The sequence below is a fragment of the Mytilus galloprovincialis genome, chromosome 13 (assembly GCF_965363235.1).
Source record: "Mytilus galloprovincialis chromosome 13, xbMytGall1.hap1.1, whole genome shotgun sequence".
Lineage (NCBI taxonomy): Eukaryota > Metazoa > Mollusca > Bivalvia > Mytilida > Mytilidae > Mytilus > Mytilus galloprovincialis.
Window position 1 is genome coordinate 54,008,091 of NC_134850.1, and position 18,314 is coordinate 54,026,404.

The 18,314-nt window shown below is 32.9% G+C and overlaps 2 protein-coding genes across 7 annotated transcripts in view; one reads left to right on the forward strand and one right to left on the reverse strand.

The window, feature by feature from the left end:
• LOC143056507 (urease subunit alpha-like) overlaps positions 1-3,328 on the forward strand; it is a 30,987-nt gene extending 27,659 nt beyond the window's left edge. For all 6 annotated transcript variants that reach the window (XM_076229579.1, XM_076229584.1, XM_076229580.1 and 3 more), the window contains one exon: positions 39-3,328. In XM_076229579.1, coding sequence (XP_076085694.1) covers positions 39-157 — 119 coding nt within the window. In that variant the 3' untranslated portion in view covers positions 158-3,328. The remainder of the gene's footprint in view (positions 1-38) is intronic.
• A 2,848-nt stretch (positions 3,329-6,176) lies between these two features.
• The window catches only part of LOC143056663 (multifunctional protein CAD-like), an 82,250-nt gene continuing 70,112 nt past the window's right edge, over positions 6,177-18,314 (reverse strand). Inside the window, exons 41-45 of the mRNA XM_076229822.1 lie at positions 16,062-16,187; positions 15,372-15,527; positions 13,718-13,819; positions 12,906-13,000; positions 6,177-8,901 (exon numbers count right to left, since the gene is read on the reverse strand). Of these exons, the coding sequence (XP_076085937.1) occupies positions 8,799-8,901; positions 12,906-13,000; positions 13,718-13,819; positions 15,372-15,527; positions 16,062-16,187 (582 nt within the window). The 3' untranslated portion in view covers positions 6,177-8,798. The remainder of the gene's footprint in view (positions 8,902-12,905; positions 13,001-13,717; positions 13,820-15,371; positions 15,528-16,061; positions 16,188-18,314) is intronic.

The following is an 18,314-nucleotide window of genomic DNA, read 5'->3' on the forward strand; positions in this document are numbered from 1 at the left end:
TAGAAATCTGTTAAAGTTTAGAATTTTCATTTTTTCAGTGGATCCATACTCATACAAGGTTCACATAACAGACGAGAAGGATAAGAAGAATCAAATTCACCTTACCTGTCCACCAGCACAAAGACTTGCTCTAGCTCAAAGATATTTCATGTTCTGAGTTCTATCAATATCACCTACTAAGATATACTGGCTCGAAGAGCTTGTATTTGTCCAGAGATAATATATAAACTGTATATAGTTGTCTTTGCCAAAAAGAATGAAATATATGTTGAAGAACGTTCTACATAGATATATAACCATAACAATTTAGTTTGGATGACGAAAATGGCCGCATTTAGCCATTTTCATGTCTATCAGACGTGTTTGTAATAACACACATATCACATAAATATCTAGAATATAACGTATGTAAAGGAAACAAAATGTTAACACCATAATTATGTTATGTGATATACATTGTATATTTTCTTTTTTTTTCATATAACCATCAAGGATCACAGAAACTAACGTTTGATTCGGGGCATTTCAGTATACTCCATTAGGAGCAAACTGCTATCAATTAGAATTTCCTGGCATTAAACATTGTTAAACACTATTTTATTACATATATAGAATGTGTGCTTAGATACATTTTCTACATCACCCACCAACTGATCTGATTTTATTGCAATTTCCAGTAGTTAGTGTCAGTCCTTAGTATTACCATATGTCGCATCAGTTCTAGTTCTTTTTATTCAGTATGGTTTGATCCCGGTGATAAAAAAAACCTCTTTACTGAATCAACATTTTCTAGTGATACAAAACTCTTTTCATTTAATCAACATGTTTTAGTGATACAACTCTTTTCATTTAATTATATTTCATATTTATTTTCATGTAGGAAAACACATTGGTTAGCTGATGTTGTCTCTCCAACTTCTCATGAGTTTATGAATATAGTTCATGAAAACTTGCACTGTGTGCAAACAGTGTTGCGCAATATGAGTAAAATGTACTTTACGTTATTAGTCCTAAGATTTTTCTTGTTGAAATTAAAATGCATCATTGGATTGAACATTGTTGTAGAATCAAAATAAAATTGAGAATGAGAATAGGGAATATGTCAAAGAGACAACAACCTTACCAAAGAGCTGGAATCAGCCAAGGGCCACCAATGGGTCTTCAAAACAGCGTGAAAATCCCGCACCTTGAGGTGTGATTAAGCTTGCCCCTAAACAAATATATGTACTAGTTCAGTGTTAATGGACGTCATACTAAACTCCGAAATACATAAAAAAATCATATTTTCTGTATTTAGAAGCTGTGCGTTTGTTGTTGCATTTAAATAACTTATATGTATGTAACATTATTATCCTATTTCTATTTCTATATCCTAAAATTAACTAATATTTAACCCACGAGTATAAAGCTTGATAGATACAACTTCACGGCGGTTCTCTCCTTCGAAAATTCAATACGCTTTTGGGCCAAGAGATCTATTCTCATCACTTGGCGTCCGTTGTTCGTTGTTCGTCGTCTGTCGTCCGTCGTTAACTTCACATTTTGAACTTCTTCTAGTTAACCACTGAATGGAATGAAACCAAATATGGCATGAATGTTTCTTTAAGCTGCTGACCAAGTGTTGTTACTTTGTAGCCAATCCATTATCCAATATGGCCGCCAGCGGAGTACTTAGTTTAACATATGACCCTATGGGAAATACATACAAATGTCTTCTTTTAGAGAACCACTGAATGAAATGAAACCAAATATAGCATGAATGTTCCTTATGAGGTGCTGACCAAGTGTTGTTACTTTGAAGCCGATCCAGCATCCAAGATGGCGTCAAGCAGGGGACTTATTTTAACATAGGACCCTATGGGCAATACATACAAATGTCTTCTTTTAGAGAACCACTGAATGGAATGAAACCAAACATAGCATGAATGTTCCTTATGAGGTGCTGACCAAGTGTTGTTACTTTGTAGCCGATCCATCATCCAAGATGACCGACAGCGGGGGACTTAGTTTAACATAGGACCCTAGGGAAAATACATACAAATGTCTTCTTTTAGAGAACCACTGAATGGAATAAAAGCAAACATAGCAATATTAATCCAAACTTGGCTTCAAACATCATTCTAAGTATGATTTTTACTTTTTTTTAAATATTATTTCCAAAATCCCAAGTAGAGTCAGGTGAGCAACACAGGCTCTTGGGAGCCTCTAGTTTATTAAGGCATTTTTATGTCCTGGTATCTATGGTGAGTTCATTTAATAAGTGAAAACTTTTATACTGTGCAATCATAGGTTTATCTGGCGTTTGTTTGCAAGTACAGCGAACTGTGTATGGTTTTTACGGAAGGATAATCGTTTATAAGCATTAAGTTCTTATCGGTGAAGGGTCAGAATTAAATAGTTCACTAACCCTGTTTAACAGTATGGTATATCCAGAAAAGCGAGCTCAATTTACGAAAGCATATACTTAAAACGTGTTATTACGTGTTTCAAATTCTAAATTCATTAGGATTTAAACAATGTTACAATAGTATAAATTAACAATGGACACACACGTAGACATGGTAGATGTGTGAGATTGAAATGTTTATTCATAACACAGTGTCTGATTTCAAAAGATTGTCTCATTAATAGGATGACTTGCATAAGATAAATTGTCGTATCAGAAAATCGTAATTATTCACATTGAAAAGTGTTTGTTTATTACAATTCCATTTAAAAAACCAATTAAAAATGACATTGAGAAATTAAACAACTGATAAAACAGATCTGATTTCATAGGAATTTCTTTAGTAATTTGATAATATTTGCCATTCATAAATTATATCTACCATGTATCACAACTGACACGTCTGGTTAATTGTGTAAACGTCTTAATGAATCTATGATTATAGGTGTTAACTGTAAGTTTAATATGCACTTAAAAAGAAGATAGACTAATATAAACTGCTTCTTTATTCTAAAATGATTAAGATTGCATATTTATATTTTGAATCCCATAAGTTTCAACCGATTTCCATTTCACTTCTTTTCATCGATAATCTAATGTATTGGCTGTTTGAAGATGCAGTTAGATCTGGATCACAATTTCTTACATGCAAGGTTAATTTTCAAATTTCATCATTTCGAATGTATGGCTGATTCCGGTGGTACACAGTTCAACAACCGTAGTTCGAAATCGCCATACATTAACGTGAATTTATCTTTAAACATCAAAGTGAAACTATCATCGCATCATGAACTTCTACTTTGTTAGATGTTACCTTGCATTTCTTTTATGTTTATGAATTATAATAATTGTATACTGATATTAATCACGTTCTATTTTGTAGTGAGATTTATTATTTAGTAAAGTACAAACAAATTATTTATACAGGGGTAAAGTACAAACAAGTTATTTATACAGCACTATTCGGTTGCAATGATTAATTGACTTCACGGGTTACAAATGATAGGTATGACGTGATGCATGTAAAGCTCTTTCATTGATATTTGGTTAAAGGTTACAGTCATTCCAATCTTAACATATAAAGGCAACAGTAGTATACTGATGTTCATTCAGGAACTTGTCAAATCAGATCTTTCCTTTTGGTCAGTCAATAAACTCATCATAGATACCAGGATTAAATTTTTGTATTTACGCCAGACTCGCGTTTCGTCTACATATTTCTCATCAGTGACGCTCAGATCAAAATAGTTATAAAGCTAAACAAGTACAAAGTTGAAGAGTATTGAGGACCAAAAATTCCAAAAAGTTATGCTAAATACAGCTTAGTTAATCTATACCTGGGATAAGAAAATCATTAGTTTTTCGAAAAACTCAAGTTTTGTAACAGGAAATTTATAAATATCACCATATCAATGATAACTCATGTCAGCACAGAAGAATTGTGGACTACTGGGCTGGTGATGAAGATATTCAGAAATCATTTAAGGGGTTATGTCTTCAACTGCAGAGATGTGTCAGCTATGATTACAATGCGAATGGTCGACTTAAGCTAAACCTCGTGATTGCATATATGCAGACTCGCCTTTCAAAAATCCTGATTACCTTATCATTGTTAGCAACACTACTCTATACAAAATGTGGTCATGAAAGGGCCGAAATATGGTGATGGAAAATCCATCAATTCTAAAACAAAAACAAAAACAACAAAACGATAATACTGTTAGCTAGAAAACTTCAATTAACAGTCATAATATAGTTATTACTCTTTTCGAACAGGCTGTCTAGAAATGAAACCAAAAAAAAAAAAAAAAAAAAAAAAAAAAAATAACCAGAGATGGTACTCAAAATGAGAAATATGTACACAGGGCAACAATAAGATGATTGAAAGTCGAAGCTGGACAAATAGAGAATACATAGGTCCAACAGAAAAACGAAGAAGACAATACAATTGTGTGCAAAACACTATCAATTACACAGCTCTCACTTCGTTCTAGCAATCGTTCACTTTAAGCAATTTGTTTTTAATAAAATCCAGTTGATCAGTTTGTTGGAGAATTTAAACTGCAATTTGGTAAGCTGTTTCAGCCATTGCTATTGTGATACCCCAAGCCCACTGAATAAGCACAGTAATGCCATAAAAATTTGTACAAAACATGGGAAAATGTTCGTTATCATCACATGATGTTTTAGTGAATAGATATGCCTTTTTAACATAGAAAGTGACTCTAAAAAATAAATATTGCAACATTACCATCCACGTGCTAAATGGTGACAGCTATGCATAAGAGTAAGTTGAATGATATGATGCGATATATGTGCATCAACCCGACGTATAATAATATGAAACAGCATTATACTTAAATCATCAGTTCTGTTAAATAGATTGCCCCATCTGCACTATAATTTTCTATGATCGATGAACCGTGAAAATGGGATAAAATCTCCGAAATTGGCATTAAAATTAGAAAGATCATTTCATAGGAAACATGTGTACAAAGTTTCAAGTTAATTGGACTTCAACTTCAACAAAAACTTTAACCTAAAGCAGGACAGACGGACGGACGGACAAACGGCTAAAGAACAAAAAACATAATGCCCATAAATTGTGCATAAAAATACCACAAATACAGATTCTTCATACTATTACTTAAGCTTTCACTAGGAAATTGTTTCAGGACTATACTCTGAGGGCTTTAAATATTTAAACTTAACAACGAAGAAGATAACTTCCCATAGAAAACTGTTCACACTAAAGAAGCAGGATACATTGATTGTTGGGTTTTCTACCAAAATATCCTTTATAGACGGTTGTGGCCAACAAGGACCCTCCTGAAGCATGATTTTTTATGAGGAAGTTACGACCTCTCTCAAATAAAGGCAACAGTAGTATACCGCTGTTCAATAGTTATAATTCTACTAAGCAAAAACAAATCCTGGTAACAAACTATAACCGAGGAAACCTTATCAACTATGAGAGGAATACAACAGAACAGCAGAAACTCCTAACTACAACAAAAGCAATCAGTAACATACGTAAAACTTACAATGAAAGCATGATGAATTTGTTAATCTTAATGGCACAGTGTTTCAAGTTGCATCCAATTTGTCTTAACTCATACACAAAAGGTTTACAATTCGTTGTTCGTAACCCGACTGGAGGCTATAGGTTTGGCAGGAATTGCTTAACCTTCTAGAGCACCGGCTTTTGGCCCTGGCTTCTGCTTGTGTTTGTATCATGTTGTTGTTATTTTAAACTCTATTCTATGAAATTTTGATTGTTATTTGCAATGATGTTTCGTCAAGGATTTGTTAGGTCCAGTCCAATGAGAACTAATATGACATACTGTGGGTTCATTATTATTCGTTGGATACCAATTTTCGTGGGTTTCGTGGGTACAGGTGAACCACGAATTCAATTGTTCAACGAATAAACTATTTTTTAAAAGGCTTTGTATATAGAGATTGGCAAATCCACGAAATCAAATATCCACAAATATGCAATCTTTCAGCAATCCACGAAATTTGATACCCACGAAAATAAATGAATCCACAGTAATGCAATCACTTGAAGATGAAAATTTCAAAACCTTCTGTGTTTATGTTACTAAGGTGATGTCTCATTACACAAATGTTGATGGTACAATCTTTAGTTCAATCTAATACTGCAGGTGTACAATTGAGATGATTGATTAAACAGTTGAAGGATCCAATAAAAACAGTACAAACTATAACCAATAATATATATTTATTAACATATAGAGGGAGATCATAAAGTATGCACCATTTTACCTGTGCTAGTTGTAAATATACCTATCTATTATGCACAATTATAAATGACAATACCATCAAGAAATATATGTAGTCTATTTTTACAAAAGCTTTAAACAATAATTTGATATACATAATACATGCATGTATTTTTAGTAGAAGTTCTATACAAAGTAAACCCCTCAAAAATATAATTGGGGATGTATTGAACATATTTATTATTGAAACTGGAAATGCTACCGTAGATTTAAATTCCTTCATCTGTAGGTCTTGTCGAGATTGCTTGTTCATGGAACATCCAAATACAAAATTGATCTGCTGTTCATTTATTATGTAGAATTAAAACTCGTAATATTTGTTTAAAATTAATACTAAACTATAAGATAATATATATGCAACATAATTATATATCAAACAAATTTTTAACATTTTCCTATACTATATGTTTTAATTTATTCCCCTGTTAATTCCAAAATATTATTGAAAACAAAAGAACAGCTAAATCACTTAACAACAACAGCACCAACAAACATAGTTGGTAAAAGATTATCTGTATTAATATAAGAAAATAATCATTTCATATTTAGTTTGATGTGACAAATTTGTAACAAAATTGTCAGTCTGGTAGAGCTTTATTATTTTGCTATCAAACAGTTTAAAGATTTTTTTAAACCAGACTTAGCTTATTATTTATATTATATACTTGATGACTAAACATTTAGCACTAAATTGTAAATTTAAATATGTATATATGTAATGAACACAATATTGACAACTGTAATAATAAAACAATTAAACATGTTTTCAAAAAAAATAATTAATTATGCACCAAAAATAAACACTACAAAAAATATATAGACATTACAAAAATTAAATTGTAAACAATATCAACAAAGGCTTATATATAGTGGACAGACACTCAAAACAATAAATGATTGTTTGACATCTATAGAAATATCCAAAAGTAAACTTACCCTAAAATGGATCTTTACATTAACTTATTGGATTTAGAAAAAAAGTCTGATGAAACATATAAATTTCAAAATGCATGTATTTCATTGAAAATCCTTGAAGCTGGAAAATTATATATAAAAATAAAAAAAAAACACTAATCATTTGAATTTCTGGAATATGTGGAATAGATAGGAAGGAAAATTCTATTTTTAGACATTGTTCTTTATAGTTATATTTTCATTTGATGTATGCAAAGTTAATCAATGGAAGTATGTTAGTTGTTTAGGATTTTGGTGGTACATGCACCTTCCTACCCTCATTTGTCTATTTTAATGGAAAACCGGCTATAAAACTATAATGAATGATATACTAAATGTTTCCAGGTTAAGAGAATTAGAACTAGTAATCAAAGTAATCACATCTTAAAAATATATTCAATAAATGCCCAATGAAAATGGCAGTACAAGTCGTGAATGTTTGGACTAGATTTCAGATTTCTCTAGAATTCATAATGGACTTTAACAGGGCATCACCTAACATTTAAATGAAGTACTACCTATAAGTTTTGTAAAATCTTTGAATATGAAGTAAGGTAAATGGACCAAAAAAATTGTAGCAATATACCATACATAATTCTGAACCCTTTTCATTATTAAGGATCTACAGATAAGCCTATGAATACCAGCGTATGAAAATATGAATTTATCAAAACATTAATCTAAAATTAATGTAATACTTTCAAATATAGATATACATCATTAATGTAACACTTTCAAAGATAGGTATTCATCCTTATATCATAACTAGATCTTACTTTTACAAGATGACTTGCTAGAATTTAAGTCATTTAAAACTGATATTTCTATCTAAATCATGTTCTATTTGAAAAAAAAGACCCTTACTGAGTATAAACCAAAAATGTCACATGTTAGTTGAACATTTGAAGATTGATATGAAGTTTCTGTGCTTACATTAAGTAGTGTCATACACCTGTAACCTCAAGGTTGACCTTCAGGTTAAGAGACAAATAATGTAAGTTCCACATCACAGCTTTAAACACCTTGTTATCATAAATAGAATCATACCCATCCATTTATGTTTTTTTAAATATCTATTTCACTCCCTAGTAGTAAATATAATTCAGTGGTCTTATTTGTCAACAAGTATTATATACTATAATATGATAACCTCCTTTTTAAACAAACCTTTTAACAGACCACACACATTGTTTACTTTTATATATACTGAGTACAATAGAAATACAACAATTCATGTAATTAACTAATTCTATGAAGTAATAATTAAAAATACAAAAACACTTATATAATGAAACTCAACCTAATTTATGTAAAGTAACTTCTGAGGATATGCAAATAATTGTAAATATGCAAATAATTGCAAATATGCAAATAATTGCAAATATGCAAATAATAAACCAGCAATGTTTAAAGTTTTTAGTTTTTAAATTGCAACCAAAATGACAATATGTAACCTTATCTTCACATTGTGTCAATACAATATAATATAATGTAACATTAACCTACAATATGTATAAATGTATTAGTATTTCTTCAAAGTATGTTAACACAATATAATGTATGTAACATTTGGCTTGTAAGTGTCATATATATCAACATTTTCCGAGTACTAGTGCTAGTAATGCCATTCTTACGAACATGCCATTCTCTGTCTGTCTGAAGTAAGCAGCCCTGGGATCAGTATCAAAGGCAGTGCTGAAAGGAATAGGAAAGAAATAAACTTTGGTCTAATGTCAAACATCTCACTCAGTTTATATAAATAACTTACAAAATATATAAAACAATTAATAATAATATAATTGCTTTCCTTCCATAAAATCATTCTCTCCTGTAACTACTGTACCACAATTTCAGATGGTCAAGTTATCTTAAATATTTAGTTTGATGTAAAATGATGTTAGATTTGTAAACAAAATTTAGTCCCCTACAGAAAATAAATAAATGGGGAAAGTGTCCATGGGACACAAATGATGCCCCAACTAGCATATATAATGTTCTAAAGGTACATAACTCATAAACAGTAAAACTGACGCTACCTTACTTCATACTTGTTTTTTTAGCAATCAGCACTTTGTAAAAATTTTATTACATAAGGTTGAGGCAAACTTAATTTAGAAAATGGAAAGGAAAAAAATTTTTTTTTCTATTTGCAAAGTGGCATAACTCTAGATAAAAGTGAAGGCTTTCTAAGTGTTTTATAGTTATAAGCATTGTGCATAACTTTCATAACATTGGATGAGGCAGACCAAAGTAAAAGAACTGAAACCAATTTTTAGACATACAGATTATTTTTGCGGATAGAACAAAATCACCAAAATAAATTCCGCCAATTTAAAAGACTACATGTCAAGGTATTGATAAAATTGTTGAATCCGCCAAAATAATAACCGTCAAAATATTTCATATACCTTATTAAATAAAAGTCGCGAAATTTTACACCCGCCAAAATAACCTTCTATACGGTATTTGAGGGGTCTAAATAGCTCATCTATAGTATCACTAACCTGTTTCGAGTTAAAACCCTGCATGTGGCAGGTGTGGCTCAAAGTGTGGTCAGCTCACATATTAATTGACCCCAAGGTTTCCTTCATCAGTAAAAACTGACAACATCAATAAGGCCAAGAGTGCTTGCCTCAAATATCAACAATCAATCAATAAGGCCAAGAGTGCTTGCCTCAAATATCAACAATCAATCAATAAGGCCAAGAGTGCTTGCCTCAAATATCAACAATTAATCAATAAGGCCAAGAGTGCTTGCCTCAAATATCAACAATCAACCAATAAGGCCAAGAGTGCTTGCCTCAAACATCAGAGTGCTTGCTTGCCTCAAACATCAGAGTGCTTGCCTCAAATATCAACAATCAATCAATAAGGCCAAGAGTGCTTGCCTCAAATATCAACAATCAATCAATAAGGCCAAGAGTGCTTGCCTCAAACATCAGAGTGCTTGCCTCAAATATCAACAATCAATCAATAAGGCCAAGAGTGCTTGCCTCAAACATCAGAGTTCTTGCCTCAAATATCAACAATCAATCAATAAGGCCAAGAGTGCTTGCCTCAAATATCAACAAGGCCAAGAGTGCTTGCCTCAAATATCAACAATCAATCAATAAGGCCAAGAGTGCTTGCCTCAAACATCAGAGTGCTTGCCTCAAATATCAACAGTCAATCAATAAGGCCAAGAGTGCTTGCCTCAAATATCAACAATCAATAAGGCCAAGAGTGCTTGCCTCAAATATCAACAATCAATCAATAAGGCCAAGAGTGCTTGCCTCAAATATCAACAATCAATCAATAAGGCCAAGAGTGCTTGCCTCAAATATCAACAATCAACCAATAAGGCCAAGAGTGCTTGCCTCAAATATCAACAATCAATCAATAAGGCCAAGAGTGCTTGCCTCAAACATCAGAGTGCTTGCCTCAAATATCAACAATCAATCAATAAGGCCAAGAGTGCTTGCCTCAAACATCAGAGTGCTTGCCTCAAATATCAACAATCAATCAATAAGGCCAAGAGTGCTTGCCTCAAATATCAACAATCAATCAATAAGGCCAAGAGTGCTTGCCTCAAACATCAGAGTTCTTGCCTCAAATATCAACAATCAATCAATAAGGCCAAGAGTGCTTGCCTCAAATATCATCAATCAATAAGGCCAAGAGTGCTTGCCTCAAATATCAACAATCAATCAATAAGGCCAAGAGTGCTTGCCTCAAACATCAGAGTGCTTGCCTCAAATATCAACAGTCAATCAATAAGGCCAAGAGTGCTTGCCTCAAATATCAACAATCAATAAGGCCAAGAGTGCTTGCCTCAAATATCAACAATCAATCAATAAAGCCAAGAGTGCTTGCCTCAAATATCAACAATCAATCAATAAGGCCAAGAGTGCTTGCCTCAAACATCAGGGTGCTTGCCTCAAATATCAACAATCAATCAATAAGGCCAAGAGTGCTTGCCTCAAATATCAACAATCAACCAATAAGGCCAAGAGTGCTTGCCTCAAACATCAGAGTGCTTGCTTGCCTCAAACATCAGAGTGCTTGCCTCAAATATCAACAAGCAATCAATAAGGCCAAGAGTGCTTGCCTCAAATATCAACAATCAATCAATAAGGCCAAGAGTGCTTGCCTCAAACATCAGAGTGCTTGCCTCAAATATCAACAATCAATCAATAAGGCCAAGAGTGCTTGCCTCAAACATCAGAGTTCTTGCCTCAAATATCAACAATCAATCAATAAGGCCAAGAGTGCTTGCCTCAAATATCAACAAGGCCAAGAGTGCTTGCCTCAAATATCAACAATCAATCAATAAGGCCAAGAGTGCTTGCCTCAAACATCAGAGTGCTTGCCTCAAATATCAACAGTCAATCAATAAGGCCAAGAGTGCTTGCCTCAAATATCAACAATCAATAAGGCCAAGAGTGCTTGCCTCAAATATCAACAATCAATCAATAAGGCCAAGAGTGCTTGCCTCAAATATCAACAATCAATCAATAAGGCCAAGAGTGCTTGCCTCAAATATCAACAATCAACCAATAAGGCCAAGAGTGCTTGCCTCAAATATCAACAATCAATCAATAAGGCCAAGAGTGCTTGCCTCAAACATCAGAGTGCTTGCCTCAAATATCAACAATCAATCAATAAGGCCAAGAGTGCTTGCCTCAAACATCAGAGTGCTTGCCTCAAATATCAACAATCAATCAATAAGGCCAAGAGTGCTTGCCTCAAATATCAACAATCAATCAATAAGGCCAAGAGTGCTTGCCTCAAACATCAGAGTTCTTGCCTCAAATATCAACAATCAATCAATAAGGCCAAGAGTGCTTGCCTCAAACATCAGAGTTCTTGCCTCAAATATCAACAATCAATCAATAAGGCCAAGAGTGCTTGCCTCAAATATCATCAATCAATAAGGCCAAGAGTGCTTGCCTCAAATATCAACAATCAATCAATAAGGCCAAGAGTGCTTGCCTCAAATATCAACAATCAATCAATAAGGCCAAGAGTGCTTGCCTCAAACATCAGAGTGCTTGCCTCAAATATCAACAGTCAATCAATAAGGCCAAGAGTGCTTGCCTCAAATATCAACAATCAATAAGGCCAAGAGTGCTTGCCTCAAATATCAACAATCAATCAATAAAGCCAAGAGTGCTTGCCTCAAATATCAACAATCAATCAATAAGGCCAAGAGTGCTTGCCTCAAACATCAGGGTGCTTGCCTCAAATATCAACAATCAATCAATAAGGCCAAGAGTGCTTGCCTCAAATATCAACAATCAATCAATAAGGCCAAGAGTGCTTGCCTCAAACATCAGAGTGCTTGCCTCAAATATCAACAATCAATCAATAAGGCCAAGAGTGCTTGCCTCAAACATCAGAGTTCTTGCCTCAAATATCAACAATCAATCAATAAGGCCAAGAGTGCTTGCCTCAAACATCAGAGTTCTTGCCTCAAATATCAACAATCAATCAATAAGGCCAAGAGTGCTTGCCTCAAATATCAACAAGGCCAAGAGTGCTTGCCTCAAATATCAACAATCAATCAATAAGGCCAAGAGTGCTTGCCTCAAATATCAACAGTCAATCAATAAGGCCAAGAGTGCTTGCCTCAAATATCAACAATCCATCAATCAATATTAAATTAGTTCTATGTCATTAAATACAAGTGATGAACGCTTTTACATACAAGGAATACTTACCTTATTTCATTATTTCTTGGTAGTGGATGCATTACAACCATTTTCTTCTTAGCTTTTGTCATCAATTCTGGTGTGACAATAAACTGTCCAAATGCCTACAATAAATAAACAGGTTTTAATATCTAATGATGCAGTTGTCAGTCGTTTGATACAGTAACTATATAACTATGAATTCATTTTTTATTATTGCAACATTTTTGATGGGATAGGATTTGGAAATAAAAACTCACTTTTTGAATTTTGATCGCATTATTTCTGTGCAACAATCCCCTTTAACCCCAAAAATTATTGTTCAAAACATATGCACAAATTCCTGAATTTGCAATAAATGAAATACAACATTATATAGGATCAATTTCATACACATCTTGCACTAGTAGCTAAAAGAGCTTACATGGGTAAACTAAAATCTAGTTGACTAAAATAGTTGCTTGAAAGTTTAACATCTTTGATTTCCTGTGATTGTAAACATATATTGTTATGACAAATGCAGTGAATTAATACTATGCAAAATTTCTTTTATTAACCTTTTAAAACACCTGAAATAGATTCAAATGTCTTTTCTATAATTTACTCTCTCAGTCATATATTTTTCAGACATACATGGAACAAGATGGGAATTACTGATGTACAATGTACGACATGTACAAAAGACAAGCTTATACCTTAGTGCCCCTGTTGCAAAGCATGGAAATATTTTTCAGTTAAACTCATCTAAATTCAGATACAAAAGTTAGCATTATCTTATTAAGTTATTAGGCATGATTCCAATCTTTACATTTGGAAGATGATTACTTAATATGTGTTTATACCTTTTCAAATTGGTCTGAAGATGAAAATCTTTCTTTCTGTATTCTTGTCATGTAAAGTACATCTGTCTCTGGCAAGGCATCTTCTAAACTACTAAACTCTTCCTGTTATCAAAAGAAATAACATACTTTCAATAATAAAACACACATATGGAAGATTCATTTTTGGTTCTTATCGCAATGCAATCTATAGATTTTACTAATGTATGCAAGTTAGACTGGTAACAATAATATATCTGATCTCTACTGTGTCTGACTGCTGGTGGAATAAACAAGAAGAACAATACAATCAGTAGTATGGTTTTGGTTCTGTCAAGTAGATATAGGAAGATGTGGTGTGAGTGCCAATGAGACAACTCTCCATCCAAATAACAATTTAAAAAAAAAAGTAAACCATTATAGGTCAATGTACGGCCTTCAACACGGAGCCTAGGCTCACACCGAACAACAAGCTATAAAGGGCCCCAAAATTACTAGTGTAAAACCATTCAAACGGGTACATGTACAGATTTTGTGTCACAATTTGATACTGTAAATTCAGAAATTATAGTGTTCATTCAAATTCATTATTGCGATTTTGTCATTTGAGACTTAAATGCAATTTTAAGAAAGGTCCTGTTAAATTCATATAAAATATCTCAAAATGTGAGTTTAAATTATTGCAATTACAACCCTGTCACATTTTTCGCAATAAAAAAAACTGCGCAATAATTTCTGAATTTACAGTACTTCAAATTTTGGGATTAAATAAACTTCTACTACCACATGGGTATAAATATTCATCTTTTAAATATTGAGAATGAAATATATTCAATTTCATAACACTTCTGACATTAGCTGTTTGCTCACGTGAGGGTACCCAAATTGCACCTTTTTTGACAGTTTTTATACCAACGTTTATTTATGCTCCAGACTTAGGTTTCCATTTTGTGTTTATTTTGTAGATGTACCATTATTTACTATATGGTTTCACCAATTTAATTTTGAATCCATATCGATTCATAGAAAAATTGGTCAGAACTGACCTCCAAACAATCAATGGTTCTGTAATGAGGAATACCCAAATTACATCCATGCTTAAACTTGTATTAACAAAAGTCGATCGACAGAGTTTTGTGTAATTTTTTCAAATATTTTGAACAATTGGATATTAGTCCATGCTTACTCTTCATTTTTCAAGAAATGGATGCTTATAACATATGGTATTAGCTAATTTTAAAAGAATGATGTTTTAATGCTACGTTTCCTTACATTTTTCTTTTTCAGTAAACACTTCAACTGTAGATAAATATACTGTGAACGTTTTGTGTATATCTAAATATATTTACCAATGTTAAAAGATGTGCATAGTATCTAATCATAAAAATACAAATTGTTTAGTCTCTAGGAAAACTTGTTAGTTTCCGTTGCTTTTTTTGATAAATAGGTGCAATTTGGGTACTGTGATGTTACATACAATATATTGTTTTCTTTGGGGTTTACAATAAATCCAATTGCTTTTAACTGATAAGATTGGCTTTGGGTTTCAAGCAAAATTAAGTAATCTACGAGACTCAAAAAATCCCTAGTATTATTGATTTACTGTTTTGGCATCACATCAAGAGGGACATCTACAAAATATCAAGTTGCACAAGATGTGGAATCATACCATACTGACCTGTGGAATTCCTTTTTCTGCAACAAGATTTTTAACACTATCTGGCATCTTTAGTAAATCTGGAGATACATATCTAAACTTGACCCTGTATTGTGTCAGTAGTTTGGCCAAGGAATGTACAGTTCTACCATTTTTCAGATCTCCAACCATTGTTACCTGAAATAATCCACGATGATTAATTAAGTGGGTTGAACAGCTGGCACACTGTGGACTCATTATTATACGTTGGATAACAATTTTGTGGATTTCGTGGGTACAGCAGTTCAACGAAACACAAATTGTCTTTAAGAATATATACTGACTTTGACAAACCAAGAAATCAAATGTCTAGGAAATTGCAAGTTTATCCCAAACCACCAAAATAGGTACCAGGAACATGATATTTAATAACATTCTTTTTAGTATTTTTTTTTACTCATGCATTAGCTATCACATCTAGTGGTACCATGTTTGTTCCTACTGGACAAAGAATAGGATTAAATCAACCTTTAACATTTTTTATTTGATGTTGTCTATCCATGCCCTTGTTGAGTTAGGTAGGCTGGTTGGAATTTAAATATACCCCTTATTGAGATGGGTAGGCTGATCAGAATTTTAATATACCCCTTATTGAGTTGGGTAGGTTGGTTGAAATGTTAATATACCCCTTATTGAGTTCAGTAGGTTGGTTGAAATTTTAGCAAAACTTACAGTTAATCCATTACATGTACCAATTTCTTCTCTGATTGTGAAGACATCCAGTAAGGCTTGTGTTGGATGATCTCCTACTCCATCACCTGCATTTATAACTGGCTTCCGTGAAAGCTGGGCCGCAGACTGTAGAAAATAAAGAAGACATTTATAACTAGCTTCTGTGAAAGCTGGGCGGCAGACTTTAGAAAACAAAGAAGACATTTATAACAGGCTTCCATGAAAGCTGGGCAGCAGTTTGGAAAATAAAGAAGATTTATTTGTACTATGTTTACTATAGAAATACATAATCTTTAGAATAAGCCTAAGGGTATATAATGGAATACTTAATTCTCAACATAACTCATTTCATATGAAGATCAAATACTGGTATTATAGTTTTAGCATTGAATAGGAACTGCCTTTTTATATCACAAGAGTGCACACGCTGAAATGTCTCGCCTTCTATACTAATCATTGATATTATGTTGATAGTCCTAAGTATAAAGCTAAGCTTTATTACAACAGTCACATAAACTTAACATTAACCAAGATAACTAAACAAAGACCAATGAACCTTGAAAATAAGGTCAATGTCAGATGAACCATGCCAGGCAGACATGTACAGTAACAATGCTTCTATACAACATATATAGTTGACCCATTACTTATAGTTTAAGAAAAATAGACCAAAACACAAAACTTAACACTGTGCAATGAACCGTGAAAATGAGGTCACGGTCAAATAAAACCTGTGCGACTGACATTAAGATCATAAAATATTTCCATACACCAAATATAGTTGACCTATGGCATATAGTATCAGATAAAAAGACCAAAATTCAAAAACTTAACTTTGACCACTGAACCATAAAAATGAGGTCAAGGTCACATGACATCTGCCCGCTAGACATGTACACCTTACAATCATTCCATACAACAAATATAGTAGACCTATTGCATATAGTATGAGAAAAACAGACCAAAACACAAAAATTTAACTATAACCACTGAACCATGAAAATGAGGTCAAGGTCAGATGACACCTGCCAGTTAGACATGTACACCTTACAGTCCTTCCATACACCGAATATACTAGCCCTATTGCTTATAGTATCTGAGATATGGACTTGACCACCAAAACTTAACCTTGTTCACTGATCCATGAAGTGAGGTTGAGGTCAAGTGAAAACTGTCTGACAGACATGAGGACCTTGCAAGGTACGCACATATCAAATATAGTTATCCTATTACCTATAATAAGAGAGAATTCAACATTACAAAAAATTTGAACTTTTTTTTCAAGTGGTCACTGAACCATGAAAATGAGGTCAAGGACATTGGACATGTGACTGACGGAAACTTCGTAACATGAAGCATCTATATACAAAGTATGAAGCATCCAAGTCGTCCACCTTCTAAAATATAAAGCTTTTAAGAAGTGAGCTAACGCCGCCGCCACCGTAGCCGCTGCCGGATCACTATCCCTATGTCGAGCTTTCTGCAACAAAAGTTGCAGGCTCGACAAAAATCCATTCAAAAATTGAAGTTTCATGCTACACAAGTGTTTATGTAAAAAATACAGGTAACTGCAGGTAAGAATAATCAAAGTGCTCATAAGCACCAAAGGATAAGGATAGTTTTATTTTTTCAAAGGGAAATAAAATTAAATAGCATTGGTTGCACTTAATTCAACTACAATTCTCAACAAAGGAAGATAACTCTAATTATTAAAGATGACTAACAATGACATCAATTATATTTTTAGACCAGATATTAAATTCCTGCACCTGGCAAAAGTAACGTAATTTTCTGGACAACTATCATATCCTTTTGATACTTGAATATCTGAACATATATTTCATTGATAAATTTCTGGAAATGTTTTTGATTATGATGTATAGAATGTTATCATCATTGCACTATATTTTGTGTATCTCAAAAGGGAAGATTTAGATATCAAGTCAGTACCATAGGGTTTTGATTGCATTTCATGTACTGTGAAAGTGCTTTTATTCGTATTTTATTATTATATAATTATTATATTATAATATACCAATTTTCGTGGTTTTCGTGGATGACTTTATTCACGAATTTAAGTGTCCAACTAAATAAAACAACCATTGTCCAAATTAAGACATCATGACATGGAAAGATCCCCATCGGTAGGTTTGACCACTATTGTGATCTAGAGAATATATTGAATAACGCCAAATCTGAGAATACTTTACTTCTAAGTAATTTTTAGCAGTCACAGAACTACAACCGCATGCA